Source organism: Amblyomma americanum, chromosome 5 (assembly GCF_052857255.1).
Source record: "Amblyomma americanum isolate KBUSLIRL-KWMA chromosome 5, ASM5285725v1, whole genome shotgun sequence".
NCBI lineage: Eukaryota > Metazoa > Arthropoda > Arachnida > Ixodida > Ixodidae > Amblyomma > Amblyomma americanum.
Genome location: NC_135501.1, coordinates 164718093 through 164735598, shown reverse-complemented (window position 1 = coordinate 164735598; position 17506 = coordinate 164718093). Strand labels below are relative to the sequence as shown.

General features: G+C 53.1%; 1 protein-coding gene across 1 annotated transcript in view; it reads left to right on the top strand.

The window, feature by feature from the left end:
- The window catches only part of Nrx-1 (Neurexin 1), a 54430-nt gene extending 37883 nt beyond the window's left edge, over positions 1 to 16547 (top strand). Inside the window, exons 13-24 of the mRNA XM_077665677.1 lie at positions 921 to 1265; positions 2281 to 2507; positions 3679 to 3787; positions 4704 to 4885; positions 6308 to 6562; positions 7779 to 8103; positions 9227 to 9349; positions 9417 to 9592; positions 10874 to 11048; positions 12415 to 12671; positions 14631 to 14742; positions 15022 to 16547. Of these exons, the coding sequence (XP_077521803.1) occupies positions 921 to 1265; positions 2281 to 2507; positions 3679 to 3787; positions 4704 to 4885; positions 6308 to 6562; positions 7779 to 8103; positions 9227 to 9349; positions 9417 to 9592; positions 10874 to 11048; positions 12415 to 12671; positions 14631 to 14742; positions 15022 to 15773 (3038 nt within the window). The 3' untranslated portion in view covers positions 15774 to 16547. The remainder of the gene's footprint in view (positions 1 to 920; positions 1266 to 2280; positions 2508 to 3678; positions 3788 to 4703; positions 4886 to 6307; positions 6563 to 7778; positions 8104 to 9226; positions 9350 to 9416; positions 9593 to 10873; positions 11049 to 12414; positions 12672 to 14630; positions 14743 to 15021) is intronic.
- Positions 16548 to 17506: the final 959 nt, after the last annotated feature.

The following is a 17506-nucleotide window of genomic DNA, read 5'->3' as shown; positions in this document are numbered from 1 at the left end:
AATACAATAACGAAGGACAGATGCTCGAAGGATGTAGAGAAACTATAGTATTCAATACGACTTCGCAGTATGCATGCGGTCGCCCGAATGACTCAGTGACAACTGCGTAAAGTGATAGAACAAATAACTGTCGCCAACGCCTTCGCGTTCTCCGAAGGTGGCACAATAACCATCTCTTACCAGACGACACGGACAATACCGATCAGATTCAAGCCTCTCGATTAAAGGCGTCTCCTGTGCACACACCAAAAGAGTGACTGCATAAAAGGTATCTGCAGGGCTACTTGTACCCGTCTAGTCGCCATCGGCTCATGTACTGGCGAGAAAGACCTGCGCACGTCCCTTTTCACCCAGGCGCTCCCATCTACTTCAGGACAAAAGCCCCCTCGATTCGTCTCCAATTAGCCCTGTTCTCTGCCAGCAGAAGCCACTCCTGTACCTTACCAAATTTGCTGCTCTCCTCTTCCCCGAACCCCAGAAGCTCTCTGCTTCCACAGGGGACATTTCCATTTGCATGGTATCCACTCTGTTTTGATGATTGGCTCTCTGTTTTCCGCATAGTATGTCCCGGCCGAGTCCATTTCCTCCTTTTGACTTATGCTAGGGTATCATTAACTCGTTTGTTATCAGTGGCACTAAAAGTTTCCAGACGCCATTTTCCTTTCCCTATATACCCTTAACAAAAGAAGGCTACACTCTAAACGAAGAGGTGTAAAAAGGGAGTAATCTGTCCTCATGCGCACTCCCCCTTATAAAAGGTGAACTAGAAGACACCTTACCCCCTTTTACTCCCATATAGGCGTATAGGAATGAAATGGAGTGAGCTGTCCTCATAAAAGGTGCGCTAGAGGACACCTTACTCCCTTTTTTTACTCCCATACAGGCGCATCGGTGTTTAGAGCGTAATAAAACTGCCGCAGGCAACTCCAAGCAGCTGGACGTGGAAGGTCCCCTCTTCGTGGGCGGCGTGGGCACCACGGCTCGGGACGACGCCCCGCTGCCGTCGGCGCTGTGGTCGGGCTCCCTGCGGCTGGGCTTCGTGGGCTGCCTGCGGGACCTGGTGGTGGGCGGCGGAGCCGTCGACCTGGCCTCGTACGCGCAGCGCCAGGACTCGGGCGCCGTGCGCGCCTCGTGCCACCGGTCGTCGGGCCCGCCCCCGTGCGCCTCGCAGCCCTGCCTGCACGGAGGCCGCTGCGTCGAGGGGTGGAACCGCTTCATCTGCGACTGCGACCACACGCCGTTCACGGGGCCCGTGTGCGCCAAGGGTGAGACTGCCACCCAGCCTCCTCATTCAACACCTTTAGTGATGCGAAACATCAGTTGGCCGTGGTTTTAGGAGCACCACTTGTAAATCAATTAGTGCCTTGTAATCCAGAGTGCAAGTTAACGGGGCGCTATACTATAAAAGCCACTGAAGGTTGGCAACTGAGCAGCTCACATCCGAGTTCCAGGAAGGCAGAAGCATAAGAGGAAGTAGGGAGATAGGAAGGGCGCCTGGCCTCATTCTGTGACGACAACTTGAGCATGCCGTGATTAATTAAATGAAGTTGAAAGAAACAGGAGAAAGGAAAAAATTGGAGGGGGCACTTAAGCTCCACCTTATGGGCATGACGCGATAGCGTTAATGAGTTAATGTCCTTATATGCGGAATCAGTCACTCTCATGTTTACATTCATATGTCTCTGAGAGTATTCACGCCACTCCTTGCGCAATGGATGCGCCACTGCCCTGCGATAGCAGGTGCTTCCACCTGTGAGTCTCGCGCGACCCAAGGTGCTCTTCCCGAGCAACCTCTCGCGATCAGCCATTAACTTAACTGCCACCGGTCCGGGTCGTTAGTTTGCTCACAATCCGGTGGTGGGTTCTGATGACGCCACAAGGTCATGTGACCTAGTTAGCCTACCTAGGCTGCTTCTCCGTGGGTGGCTACGTGAGCCACCCTACGCCACCCTATTTATCTCTCACAACGACGACGCCTACGCCGGATTTTCTGCGCAACGGAAGCATTAACGCTGTCGCGTTAAAAGAGAGAATGCAAAAGCAGACACGACCTACGGTTCAGGAAGTGCATAACTGACTCCTTGGTGTAACTACTGAAGACGTCCCTTGCAAACATAAGCGTCAGCTATCGGCGGTACCTTATACGACTCGTGAGCCACCCAGAGCAGTTCATCTTATTGCTTCATATGTTGCACGACAATATTTAGGAGGCCTATCAGTGTACCGAATTTTCAGAGTGAGGCCTTGTGAGACGTGTTTCCCTCTTCCCTCTCTCTGCAGAGGCGACCAGCGTTCGCTTCAACGGCGAGCAGTTCGCCCGGGTGCAGCTGTCGCGTCCGCTCCGCTCCGAGGCCGAGCGCCTGCGGCTGCGCTTCCGGTCGGCGCGGGGCCAGGGCCTGCTGCTCGCCGCCGCCTCCGACGCGCACGCCGCGCTGCACACGGCCCTGGTGCTGTCGCTGGAGAACGCGCGCCTCAAGGTCGCCTACAACCTCGGGGACGGAAACAAGGTACGCACGCGCAGTTCTGCTCTACGCTGAGGCATAGTTGTCACGGCTGCCGCATTTCGATGGAGGGGCTTCCAATTGCCGCCTAATTAATAAGGAGCCCTCCGCTGAACCGTCTTTATATAGTATAAGTGTAACAGGGTGCGTCCGTCGCACATAGCGCAACAAGGACGGGAAAAGAACCTGAAGGGCAAAGACACAAACGGAAAACATTTTTGCTGCCACGTGTGGAATCGAAAAGCAGATATGCCTGTGGCGCGTAAAAGATCACATCTATAGCTACGCCGTCCAAATCCACGGGCACACTAATCTGTAGCCAAGGTGTATTCGTGGCGCGTAAAAATTCATTATATTGACTTTAGCAAGGTGCGCACAGTCAGCTCTGCTCTGAAGGCTTGAGTGCTTCAGCATTGCAGAGCACCTCTCAAGTGCTAATAGTGACAGCGGTCGACTCTTCATCAAGAGCGCCACACAAAAAAAAACTTAATTAACGATGCTCCGCAGCAGGGATTAACGATGTAATTAAGGTCTACCCTAGCCTGCGTCCAGTTCTTTTTCGTGCGACAAGAGGCCACTGCGGTATGGGCGCATATCTGGCATGAATGGTACGCGCAATTGTTCGAGGCCGGAAAGACCTTTTCTATGTGTTTTTTTTCTAGACTTCACACAAGCTTACAACAGACGCTCGGATAAAAACTGAAAGGAGGTTTGGAAATTGTGTCCCCGGTAAAAGCCGAAGGCCCAGGAGGCTTAACCGCTGCCTTAATTTAAAAGTTCCAGAGAGCGGCAATCAGCAACTGTCGCTTTGTAGACCATGTATGTCATAGCGTACTCTATGTTTTTTTTACATCTTCAAAAACAGCAGCACGTCTAGCAGGTCGTTGCCGGTAGTGCATTCTATGGCAAGGCGTACTGATGTGCAATAATCCTGCCAGATTTCCACTGATAATGTAGAGACACCGACTCGCTGCTCTCACCTTGTTTCGACGAAAGCTGTGCTCGTACAAAGGGTTAGGCCCAGAGCAGCAGTTTTACACCTAGTTAGTGTGTACACCATTCGCGCAGGAATTGAGCGTTCTAAAACAGACGCGGTGTCTTGTCGGAACCATAGTACGTTCCCTCAGCGTACAAAACGGTGGTCATAGCGAAGCTGTGCCCGTGCCCCTGCGCGCAGATCTTCTACGTGGGCCAGGCGCTGGACGACGACCGCTGGCACAGCGTCCAGCTGGACCGCCGGGGACACCGGGTGCAGCTCAAGCTGGACTCGGACACCACCACGGGAGGTGAGCGCCGAGTCCAGCAGACCCGTTAGTCGGATCTGCGAGGTTGTACTATTCGAGCAGAGGAAATAATTAAAAAAAGTGGTAGGGTTTTAAGAAACTTAGTTAAACCGAGTTGAAGTGCGATTGGATGTGTTTAGCCTGGTTGGCTAATTCACTGGTTGGAACTGGTTAGAAGTTGATGAAGATGACGATGTGCAATGCACAGCGCGAGAGTGTGTTTCAGTTTGACACGAGGCGTGTTCAGATGCGGAGATAGCACAGCACTCTCGTGCAGCGGATAGCGAAGCTGATCTGTTCGCGCCACCACTCCTTCGAAACCCAGTCGCGGCAATATTTATTTCTCCAGGTTGGCCAAGGTTGCCTTGACCATCCTGGATAAAAGGTTACCTTCAAGGTCAAGCTTCACTTAAGATTCTTGGTTGGAACCGCGTTAGGTAGTGCTTTCTCAACAAAAGTGTTTGGAGACAGGCCTTCTCACAGATTACGAAAGTGTCATCTCGGTTTCTCTACTCCGACCCAGAGGCTGAGTGAGTGAAATTAAACAATGGCAGCGATTATCGAAGGCCGCCGGTGTCCAGGTCGAGTGGTGTGGGTAGCCGCGGTCACTGAGTGTGGCCGTGGCTTACACAAGAGAGGGGCGATTGAAAAGATGGCTTCGTTTTGCAGTTGACTTGGCCTTGCTTACTGGTGATGCCTCAGCAGATTGCTTCCAGCTGACATAGCATAAGGTCCGGTAGGAGTGGGAAAAAAGAACAGGTCCATGCGCCCCTGTAAGGTTGCAGTTCTGTCCAATGCGTTAAAGCCTAACGTGCGCATTGCTACGTTAGACCACATCCTTTTGTGATGAGTTCCTTCATCTTCCGCCCCCGTGAATGGAGAGTGCATCCGTGGCGACCATTTCCCGGCATTCCCGCAGAGATCCGCGGCGAGCACGTGACCCTGGAGGTGCGCACTGTCCACGTGGGCGGCGTGACGCGTGAGGGACCCCACTTCCCTGCGAGGGACCTGCCCGGCTTCGTGGGCCACATGCAGCAGCTGCACCTCAACGGCCAGCCCCTGTTCGAGATGGCCCGTCAGGGTCACATACCTAACCTGCAGGTGCGTCTCGAGTCTGCAAATCATATTCAGAGGATTATGCTCCACCCCGAAGTTAGAGGTTATCCACAGTAGGAGATAACGACAACAGACCGGCTTGACGGAGAGCCTGCAATGCGGGTAACTTTGCAATAGTGCATACCCAATAATTCTTGACGAAAGCATTTTTTAGCGATGAACCGTTTATGAACGCATTTTTTCATATAATGTAAGATTTCACTATAACAATCAATATATCCGCAGATCACCTGACGGCAGCCTTGTATTTTTTTTAAGTTTTTCTATCGGCAAAAGCGTTCCCCTTTGGTTTTCTATGGCAGTCTTCACTGTTCGATGCGATCGATGAAAACTCTTTAAAAGAAAGATTTTGGTACATATCAGAAGAATGAACCATTGCCTTCAATATATCCGTAACAGCGTCTTACAATTTTTCAATTATCAATTTTTTCCCGAAAATGCTGGACATGGTCATTTCGATGTCGAAAGGAGACAGAATGTAAAGCTTTCGTGGTGAGTTTTTAAAGTAAACCCCCGGTGGTGAAAATTAACTCGGAGCCTCATAGGCAGCATGCTGTTTCGGGACGTTTTAAACCTTCCTTATCAGTACATACCCTTTAACATCTTCCCAGACACGAAACAGGCCCGACACTCGTTGTTCCGCTGGACCGAAACAAAGCTTTTGTGCAGGCAGTTCCGATTCAGGTAAATCGTCAGCACCCCAGGAATGTCAGGAAAAGCACTGTGCATAAGAACGCAGCAAGAAACTAATGCTAGAAGACATCGACGATACAAAGTACTGTGTTTTCCGCGTCGGCTCTGTCTTCCTACATTTATTGCGTGGCGTGGCTTCATGCCCCTTGGTTTTCCTAAAAGGTAACCCCGGGTTTTTTTTTTTGCACATTTTGAGTTCACGATCTCCTTATACATCTTGGACCTCCCTGCCTTAGTTCAGACGAACAGTTTTTCAGTATAATGAGGAAAGCAATTAAAAAACAGAAGAAACGAGGAAACCAAAATATTGGTTTCGACGAAGCATTACGTCACGACAGATCGAAGTAGGATGTCACGCATATTGTGACAAAACATGCGCTTTAATTGGTAAACTGGTGATTGTAAGTGAAAGTTTCGATCATCACTCGCATGAAATGACCAATAACAGGCTCTAAATTTTGTCCTTCGGCATAGGCAAAGCGAATATAGACGGACGTGCAGCTCCCGACGTCACACACTCAAGGTTGCCGGTAGAAATCGCCGAAACAAAACGCACAATATGACACGAAGGATAAAAAAACTGCGTAGAACCTACACCCTAAAAGTTTCAGTGACATTTACGGTGGTGAAAAAAACAAAACAAAAATAAGCACCGGCGATGAACTTGTGCGCAACGCCTGGCGCCCATCTCCAGCTGTGGGTGTCGCGGCGCAGATGACGGCCCAGCTGGGACCCCAGGGGGAGCCGGCGCAGCTGCACCAGCCGGTGACGTTCCGGTCGCGGCTGGCCTTCGTGGGGCTGCCCCAGCTGAAGGCCTACTCGTCCATGCACCTGCACTTCCAGTTCAAGACGCTCGAGCCCTCGGGCCTGCTGCTCTACAACGCCGGCAAGGGGCAGGACTTCGTGGCCGTGGAGCTGGTCGACGGGCACCTGCACTACCAGTTCAACCTCGGGGACGGACCCCGGAAGGTACTACACACCAACCACTGCTCCCAGCTGGGGACCCGGCTCCTCCTTTTCAGCACACTGGTCCTTGGCTGATGCGTTGCGCAAAAACAGACGCCGCGAATATGCGAGGAAACAAAGACAGAACGGGACAGAACGTAAAGGGCGAATGGGCGGCTGTGTCTTCTCTTAACTTTGTGGCGCCCGTTCCTGCGCGTTACTCATTACGGTGGGGGAAGTGAACGGTGACAGGAGGCTATGAAGAATAAAAGGAGCGGTAACTCTCTCACTCAAGGCAGACGCCTGAACCGCGCCGTGAGGAAACGAAAAAAAAAAGGTGTGAAATAAAGGAGATGAAAAAAGAGGAGCTGGCGCAAACCGCGCACTGTCTGGGGCTTGTGCGTACCGTGGTATCGCCACTGAATACACGCCTGCATGCTGAATTTTAAGAAACCAATTGCCCCCCGACCTCCCTTTTCTTGTTAATTGTAAAGCTTGCTTTCCCACAGAGCACAACGTAGAGTGGCGAAGCAGAACTGCATAGACTGCAGCGTGGTGAAAACAGCTTTATCTGACGGGACACAGCAATGAATCAGATGGATAGTTGGAAAGCTTCGTGACTTTTTTGCTCCGCATTTGTCGCTTCAAGGACACTGCGATAATTACCGTAATATTAATGGGCCTTTGTGAGGTGCGCCTGCTAATGCATTGCCTACATAGCATACGCGAGAAAAGATGAACCAAATCGTATCCAGTTCGGAACGTGTTGTCTTGACAGTATGTTCTGCTGTTTTCCCGGATACTTGCAAATCTCGCATGCATGCCTTCGCATATCCTGCCCCCATGTTTGTTGGCAAAGCAGATTGTATACGTGCGCGCCATGTATCGGGTCTTACTGGCGCTGCTTAGTCGACTACGGCAGCGCCCTCTTTCACGTGACGTTGATGCTCAGAGTTCTTTGAGCATACTTCATGGTTCACGTTCTTTATCGCCTCCGAATTGCTACGAACCAGTTGTGTGAGACTTTCTTCGTCCTATCTGCCAGAAGAAATCGACAAAGGTGGGCATAAAAGGACGGACGAAGAAGCCATGTGAAATACACGACGGCTGCCTGAGAAGTCGTTTCTACTGATCCTACAGATTCTGTCAGACTAAGCACGCCGAGGTTTGGTTAATTATTGATTGATTGATTGATTGATTGATTGATTGATTGATTGATTAATTAATTGATTGATTGTAGGTGCGCTCGAACACGGCGCGTCCCCTGAACGACAACCGGTGGCACGCGGTAACGCTGGGCCGCAGCTCGCTGCGCCAGCACAGCCTGGTGGTGGACGACCGCGTCGCCACCGTCACCAGCCCCGGCGCCAACGTGCACCTGGACCTGGAGGGCCTGCTCTACCTGGGCGGCGTGCGCCGCGGAGGCTACTCGGCGCTGCCCAAGACCCTCGTGTCGCGCACGGGCTTCCTGGGCTGCCTCGCCTCCCTCGACCTCAACGGCGAGGCGCTGCACCCGCTCGACGACGCCCTGCTGCCCAGCCCGCTCGTCTCCAGGGGATGCCACGGTGGGCACCCGTTAATAACAGACACGTGTGTGTGCATGGACGTGGGCGTCCTACTGTACACTGCATGCAGTCATCATCACCTGCCCCTACCTCTTCCGTTCCCTCCCTTGCCCTTTTCTCCAGTGAGGTCAGAGACGATTCTTCCTTCGATTCCATACACATTTCCTATTCATTCTGGGTTTTTTTGCGCAAAAAGACACGACACAAAAGAAACGAGGTAGACAGGACAGCGCTTGTCCTGTCTACCTCGTTTCTTTCGTGTCGTGTCTTTTGCGCAAAAAACCCAGAATGCTTAGGCACCAACTAGCCTGCAAAAATATACTCACATTTCCTATTATTGAAGGGCACCGCACCCCTTTTTGGAGATTCTGCGATATTCAGTGATTCAAATCTATGCAGCATGTAGCTAAAGCAAACCTGCTCTAGCATTGAAAATAATGACGTAATCGATTATTTAAATGCAGACTTCTCCTCTCAGCACTAAAGAAGTGCGGAGAAACTTAGAACAACGTCGCGGATGGTAAGATTTGTAATTCCACTGCCTTCGCCCACACTCTGCCGCGCGTCGTCGGATGCTGCCAAAGAACGCTTCGCTCTTTGCTTTGGGTGGTGTTTGTTTTCTTCCGTGAAAACAAGCGTTTTTGCGTTCGCAATATACCGGCACCGTAGATGACGTCTTCATGCGCCCCCCGCCCCCCACACGGCGCGGTACGCCGCGGAGAAGCTTGAAAGCCGCCGCTGTTCTAACCGGATATCAGGTCGCCATTTCAAATGCTAGTCCAACAAGACTTCTTGTGGTTTGCCTGAAAGTTTCACTCATTCGGCACATTTAGGCTCGTCGAACTCTGTAACCTCTTCAATGGTCCTTTAAAACCTCAATCATTCTCTTTCTCTCCCCGCTGCGCACTGCCCTCACGGTTCTTCTTATATGGCACTGGAGTACTAGCTACAAGCGCGAGACGTTATCTTCCACAAGTGCTGTCATGCATCCGTGAAGGCCGAGAAGACGTCGCCTTGTGTTCGTAGATACTGTTCCAACGCCACAAACAGTCTCCGAATGTGGTAGTAGGAGGAACAGAGTCAGTCTGTCCTCGTTGTACGTCAAACTCCCCGCTTTTCGCAGCCACCTGGACCCCGTGCGGTGACATGGCGTGCAGCAACGGCGGAGTGTGCACGCCAGGCTGGAACGACCAGCAGTCGTGCGACTGCGACGCCACCTCGTTCAGCGGACCGACCTGCTCGGACGGTACGCTCCGCAGCAGCGCTTAGCCCTCCACCGACTTCTGACTCTCCCATCTCTTCCTTGTGCGTAGAGAGCATAGCGTACAAGTTCGGCCCCCGGCCGGGCCTGGTGCGCTTCACGCCCAGCGGTGGCCCGCGGTCCGCGACGCGAGCCGACCTCCTGGCGGTGGCCTTCCTCAGCACGGCCGACGACGCGGTGCTCGTGCACGTCTCCGGACCCGACCAGCACTTCATGCTGCTGCACATTGTGAGTGCGGCGCTCTCTTCGAGCATGCCACGCGGGACTCCACGTCTGCACAAGTCTCAGACATGTTGTGGACATCTTAAAACCAGGCAACATACGCAACATAGGAGAAGAGAAGAACACGTGAGAAGACTTAATTATCAACTGAAATTTGATATTGAAGGAAACAGGCAAAAGAAGACTCGCACAAAGATGCGCACGCAAATGATTTTTTTCCTGTTTGGATCTGCACCAAACCCTGGCCAATCCCTCACCGTGGGTATGTGCCATCGTATTTGAGGCAACAACAACAACAACAACCTTTTTTTAAACGATCTGAGCACCAGTTGGCGCCTGTGCTGTGTCTTGGCCAATCCCCCGAGGTGGGTACGCGCCATTATCCTCTTGAGGACAACAACATTAACGACCAAAGCAGTAAAAGGGCAAATATCAAGCGACAATCACCGTCGAGCTAGTGCACGATTGTTCCGTCTCCTGTGTTGCGTCTTTTGGCTGGTCTTAAGATGAATCAGTACGAACTCGTCTAGTCGTCAGCCTTGCTGGTGTTCTGGACGACACTCTCTTGGAAAGCGACTCGTGCCCGTCCTCGCGGTCAGATGGTCAACAACGCAGACTGAAAACAATGCTTCAGGTGCAGACGTGGGGCGTGCACGGAGGATCCCGGCAGGGATTAAAGCAGCAAGAATTAAAAGAGGCCGTGTTGCACTAAGCTAGAGGGTCTTCTCGTGTAAGTTGTGCTAATTTCCCGAAAATGTGAATACTTACAAACAGCAGTCTGAATCACACTGATGCCAAGCTAGAAATTAGCAAGAATCACCCCGATACGGTGTCAAACGTGGCTGCTGTGAGTGAGCAGTACTTGATCAAGCACATATCGGCGTGACGCGGCGGCTGCATTTCTTCCAAAGAGAACCGTCGTTACCCCAACCAACTTCGGCAGTCAGGGAATGGCTGGGACGGTGGTGATGACGATGTTTAGATGCAGGCGGCGGTAGCCTTACAATGGTACCATCAGTACTAAGAATAAGGATTGTACGTCTTAGTCTACCCCCAAGACCAGCGTCCTCGTGTTCCCGGCAAACAGCTTCGACAAACCACGACTGATTGCACATTAAGATCATTTCGCGGTGGCTAGCTGTGTCGGAAGAAGGACCACACAGCTCTTAACTGGTGTCGTTCTGCTTGCTTGTGCCATCGCTGTTTCTTGTCTCGTCCAATCGCTGGCTCTGCTCCTTGTCGCCCTTTGCTTGATAATTGGCTTCTCTCCTCCCTGTCCTCCGGCAGGAGGGCGGCAAGCTCCTGGTGACGTACAGCGCGGGCAGCGCGGGCGACCTGACGGCCAGCGACCCGGGACTGCGGGTCAACGACGGCCGCTACCACGTGGCCCGCGTGAGGCGCGACGGCGCCAACGTCACCCTCACCGTCGACGACAGGACTGCGCACGCGCGCAGCATCAAGGGTGCGTTCCCGGCACCGTCCAAGCGTGCCTAAATACGGCGGCTCGGCAGCGTCGAAGGCGGCTGCATGCCGCTCTGTCCAGTCGCGCTAGCTGTGTCGAAGTTATTTTTCTGGACCGCTGCACTGTAACGCTTTTTAATGCGAAACAACTACTTAATGTGCTCAAGCCCGACCAAGAATCATGTGTGAAGCCTCGGAGTAACTCGGGTAAGCTAGGCTTAGTTCGCAGGAGCGTCGCGCCAGCTGCAGGCAATGGGAGGAACCTCGGGAAAGTTCGGAGGAACGTCGCGCAGCTGTAGCCAATGACAAGGAGGGCGTCGCGCCAGCTGCCGCCGAGCGTAGAGAGGGTGTGAAGATGAAGAGCGATAAACGCGGTTGCGTGCACGTGCAGCTAGATTCCAGAAAGAAGAGGCGAAGAATGAGCACGTGCTTTCGCACGTCTACTCGGTTTAAGTATACGTTAAAACTCTACCGCTTTTTTAGTTCCATTAAACTCGTCCAGCAATAATCCAGTCACCAACTACCTCGTACCTCATGATTCAAATAATGATTTGGCTCATAAAAATGCGTTCGAACCCGACCGTGGCGGCTGCGTTTTTATGGAGGAAAAACGCTAAGGCGCCCGTGTGCTGTGCGATGTCAGTGCACGTTAAAGATCCCCAGGTGGTCGAAATTATTCCGGAGCCCTCCACTACGGCACCTATTCCTTTCTTCTTTCACTCCCTCCTTTATTCCTTCCCTTACGGCGCGGTTCAGGTGTCCAACGATATATGAGACAGATACTGCGCCATTTCCTTTCCCCCCAAAAAAAACCAATTATTATTATTATTATTAAAAATGCATTAGTCAATAATGTCCGAACAACCCTTCTATCCATACTGCCATTTGCATGGCATAACGACTGATTCCAGCTGAGCCAATTGTGAGGGGCGGAAAGAATAAGAGCGTAATGCAAACAGAATGGAAGTAGTCTAACGTCGTTATAACGAACCGGTTTATAACGAACTAATAGATATAACGAAAGAATGAAGATTCCCATTGGAAGCTCGGCCAACACTGGCTATAACGATGCCACGGCTATAACGAAGTAATTACACAAGGTCCCTTCAACTTCGTTATAACGAGGTTCATAACATAACATAATATTACATTATGCCAGATACGATGTACCATGTCTTGTCTGTGGTCCGTTTTTTTCTTTAAGTGTACTGCAATACCCCCCATCGAGCTAATTAACTCTACCCTCAAAAGGAATCGGGAACTTCAGCCCGCACCAAAGAGTTCTTCACTAACGGAATGCGGTATCCCGCAACTCGCGGGCCATCCGCACAAACGGGGGGGACAGAACCGGGGTTTCGTCGGCGCAGGTCGCGCTCCCGGGGTGCTGTCCCGCTACTGGTCTGTGGAGGCCGGCGGCTTCCGGCAGCAGCCGAGCCCCGGCGGCAAGGCGGACGGCGCCGTCCAGCGTCCCTTCGAGGGCGTCATGGCCGGCCTGGTGTTCGACGGCGTGCGGCTGCTGGACCTGGCGGCCGAGAACGAGCCGAGGGTGCGCATCCAGGGAGACGTCCAGCTGCTGCTCTCCATCCCTTACGAGCCGCCCAGGGGGTCGCCGCGCATGCAGCAGGTGCTGTCCAGACCTCACCCTTTGTGACCCTCTCGCACACACTGTAGACAGAAAGGAGTAATCTGTCCTATAGCACACTCCCGTTTTATACAAGGGAGTGAGCTAGAGGATGGCTTACACCCTTTTTACTCCCATATAGGTGTATTCTGAGTTGTACCTTCTTCGCCGAAGCTTGTACATTTTGAAGACGCGAGAGAGAGAGCAAGAAAAGTAAAAATGGTAATTATTAGAGCCTCAAGAGAGGAAGCTTTATCTTGAGGAAGGGTGACGAGGTCGGCTTGAGCAAAATGTTCCTGGTCTGTTAATCCACACTTCACTCTAAACACGAAAGGAGTAAAACTCGTGTGAGCTGTCCGCTAGCGCACTCCCTTTAAGGCGCAGGGTGTGCTGCCCAAGACCTGGGGCAGACTGCCAACATTATAAATACGGAATACTTAGGGCTGGCAACGGAAACAAATTTCCTCTTCAACATATGTGAAGTTGTAGCATGTACCAAGATTTTAACCGGATTTCAACCTCCTCTATTTCCTACCTCAACACCTTCGGTGCCACGTTAAAAGCCTCCTCCCCAACGCCAACTGCATCAGATCACTGTGCTTTTCAGAAGGAATACACCTCTGTTCCGAACGATTAAGCATTCCGAATATTTAGTAGTCTAAACCTATTCCGGAACGTGGGAAGTATGCGCCTTCACTGAAAGGGAGTGCGCTAGACGACAGCTTACTCCCCCTTTTACTCCGATATAAGCTTATTCATGTTTAGAATGCATGTATACGCTGGTGAAGGGGAACATGACAGAAACAGGGAGAGAAGGGAAATAGGACGTGGCGATGGCAGTTACACGCGTGTCACACGTCCGCGAACACACATACGCACACAGTCGGCTTCTAGGACGGACATCCCATCACAGACGGAAGTCTATAGGCCAGGGTCACAAAGTGGATTCGTTCTCCCCGAATTAAGAATCCGGCCTAAATTCTGGCGTTAAGAATTCATGGTACCACTGACGTGCCTAATCGGAGCTCCTTGGTACGTGCGAGGGACTTGGAGGGGTGAACTGTGCTGTATAAACGAGGTAGGGAACGCTGAGATCCGGGACAAAGACAGGGCCTGGGCTGTATGAACGTGAGGGAAGTCCTAGAAAAGGTGAGTGTTATAAAAGATAGCCAGCCAGTATTCAAGCAGGGCTGGTCGGAGTTGTGTTCTTGCAATGCGCGTGGTGGTCAGTGAGCAGGAATTGCGCGCCAGCTTCCATATCTACAGAATGACATAGGCATTCTGGTGGCCTGGAATGTTTGGCGACTCGCGTCGGAGGTCTTGAGCCATGCTGCCAAGCTGCGCCCGCAATCAGCCATTTGGAAGAATTCTTTCTCCAGGGAACCTGCGCGACCACATCGAAGGTCCCTTATGCAGATCCCACTAAGCACGGTTGTATCTCAGCCCCGTCAGGCTACTGCGTAAAGCGTGTCACGTCTCACTTTCTCACTTTCGTCTAGGCTCACAACAGTCACTTTCTCGACAATACCCGCTCCACCGTAACCGAGCACCACAACCAAAAATCGAACGGAACACCGCCTCAAGTCCGGCATTCTTGGACAAAAGTTTTGAATACACGAATATTGTAAGGTGCTGTTATGCACATATTGAGGGTAATGGTCCATTCTTCCGATGCGTAGCAAAATCTTCCTTTTAAAGTTTTTCCATCACTCGAATATCGAGCAGTTAAGACTTCCGCTGAAAACCAAAGAACTTTGCTGACGGTAGCAAAAACATTAATAGCGAAAAAAAAATGCAAGGCTGTTGGTGGGAGATCTACGGATATATTGATTGTCATAGTTAAATCTTACACTACATATAAAAAACTGCGTTCATAGCTGAAAAATGCTTTTGCCCAGAATTGTTGGCTGCTTGCGCGCGAGAGCAGTGGTAGTGACGTGGCGTGTTCCTCCTGCTGTGCAGCAACCGCGAGCCTCTCCCGGATCCTACGAGGGCGACGACCTGGTGTTCTCGGAAGGCTCCGGCTGCTTCGACAGCGACGACGACGACTGCGGAGCCGACGGCTTCGGATCGGGTGAGGAGACACGCGCTCGCATTCCGTGCTCGTACTCGAAATGTCGGTCATATGAAGGCCTTCTCCTTACGGCGTGACTGTTTACTCCGCCTTTCGGCATCTCATTTGCTGCTATATACCAAGGGATTGTTCACCACAGTGAACACCCCAATGTAGTCCAGAAGACAGTGGACCTGTGTTGTCTGTGTTCCATAACTAGTCCGCTGTCAGCAACGTGCAATGACTGTTCTTCCGCGACTTGATCGAGTGATACGGCCTTCTTTTCCGGCGCGACCGCAGGGGACGACCTGATCACCGCCGTGTTCGTCCAGCCGACGGCCAGACCCGCGCCCTCCCCTCCGCCGGGGGTCGTGACTCACGGCAGCCCCTCCGACTGCGACGACGAGGACTGCCTGGACGGCGGATCGGGCTCCAGGCGGGACGACGACGAAGACGACGAGGACGACGACACCGAGCCGTCGACGCCCCCGCGACGCGACGACTTCCCCACCAGCCCGTCGCCCACCAGCACGACGCCGAGCACGCCGGCGGCGCCCACGGCGGCCGCGCCCCCGTCTCCCACCACGCGTCGCCGCCAGCACGAGTGGAGCATCGTGCGCACCTTCACGGTGACGCGCGCGCCCTGGCAGCCCCGCAGCACGCAGGGCGCGCCGCCGGCCGTCATCAGCGTGCCCATCCCCGAGCTGACGGTGCCGGACCAGGAGCGCCAGCGGCCGGCGCCCAAGCTCAAGAGCTCGGCCGACAGCACGGCCCTGGTGATCGGCGTCATCGCCGGCATCCTCATCAGCATCGTCATCGTGGCGCTGCTCGTGTACCAGTTTCGCAGCCGGCCCGCGGGCGCCTACAAGGTGGAGCAGGCCGTGGCCGGACCGGGCGGCAAGGGCGCGCCGCCGGCGCCGCCACAGCAGCACGCCGAGCCCGTGGCCTACCAGCCCGTGGCCACGGCGCAGCAGCTCAACGGCGCCGTGCAGCCAAAGGCCAACGGCGCCAAGAGGAAGAACGCCAAGGACCTGCGCGAGTGGTACGTCTGAGAGCGGAACCTCGCCCGCCTAAACACTTCCTCCCTGCCTGCCCGCTCCTCCGAGACCGGAGGATGGACTCTGAGCGCCGTCCACGGCTGGACGGCGACAAGACCGCGTCTTTCAACACTCGCCGGGGACCCTCTTCCCTGCGCTACTGTCTCTATCTCTATCTATTAGCACTCCCCGTAACCGGCGACCCGCCGAAGAAGAAGGAACGGCCGCCGAAGCACACGGACTCAGCCCCGCGACGAGTCAGAGCCGTCGTCGGGAGAGCCAACGCTTCGTTCAGTGCGGCCACCAGTCGCGGGCGGTGATATCACTCACGGCGCTTCCCCGACGTTTGCAAAGTGGAGGAGTCACGGGAGGCTCGCATATCACGTGGATACTGTGCCTGCCCCCCTCCCGCCCAACCGCTCTCCCTCGAACGAAGAGGCGGTGCTCGTTCTGTTACCTACAGTTCTTTTTTTTTCTTTTTATCGATTCTTCTTCTTCTCTGTCTATCTTCATCGGTGATCGTTGCTCGGGGGTGTCGAGCGCGGTGACGAACGGGCGATGCGGCCCGAGGGATGAGTCGCGGGTTGGGCGCCGCCCACCCATCCCCCCGATGCTCTGTGATGACGTCACTCCGTGGACGACGAGTGCGAATCGTGCCGTTTTTTTCGGGCCGTGATGGAACCAGCGGTCGGCACAGCAGCGGGCAACACCAGCAATAATTCTAGACGCGCGCGAGACTGACAGTGCCGTTAATAAAAATCCATGGGACTTGAACCGCGACCCACCTTGCGCACATGTGACCTCCACTCACTGCGCGGCTGCGCAGTGGATCGGCCTGCGACCTTGACCTCGGCAAAGGAGCGAAAATGCTCGGCGCTCACCGCGCTGATACGGTGTGACGTCAAGGTACGGTGTGACGTCATCCGTCGGAGACTGTTGATGATTCTTAACGAGAAACGTACGCATACTTGGCGCGTTTTAACGGCACTTGTGGATCTCGCCCTGGGGCTTGAGCCCCGATTCCCAGACATCGATTAGCACACCGATTATCGAGACCCACAGCGGCGATGCTGTATCTAAAACCCGTCTAGGGCTGGCTCGGTTGCGCGGACAAAAAAGCAGAGTGTACAGTTAAAACTCGATGTAACGAAGTAAAGAGAAGCAACTAATTATTTCGTTAAACCGGGATATTCGTAAATTCGAGGAAGTGCATTTTTCCGCCCTTCTAAATCTGAAATTGTAACTTAGAGGCACCCAAAAGTGACCGCGGCATCGCATTTGCCGATAACCCACGCCTGCGCGTATGAAACGTACGCGCAAGCGGCCCGAATCGCTTGTGCGTGAAAGCGACGTATGATAAAACGGATTCAAAGTCAAGGTGGGAAGCGCCGCCGAATGCCGAGTCCTTTGTTCCGTGCAGCGGAGTAGCTTGCGGCTCCGTCGAAACAAAACCAAGGCTGTGACTTGGGCGCCTACATGTCACTGCTGGCGCGCGGCCAAGAATCTGTGAGACACCGTGGGAAAAATAAGTGAGATATCACCTTCTTTATTTACTAATTTATCCCGGAAACACTTGGTTAAATCGGTCGTAGTGGTAGTTTGGTTAGAACATTGAACGCTATATGGGCACTTGCCGGGGAATCTAAATTTGTTCGTTAAATTGAGAGATTCGTGAAATCGAGTTTCCTTAGATCGTGTTTTAACTGTATTTATAGCAGCCGCTATACGGCCAGCTCATTCGTTTCTTT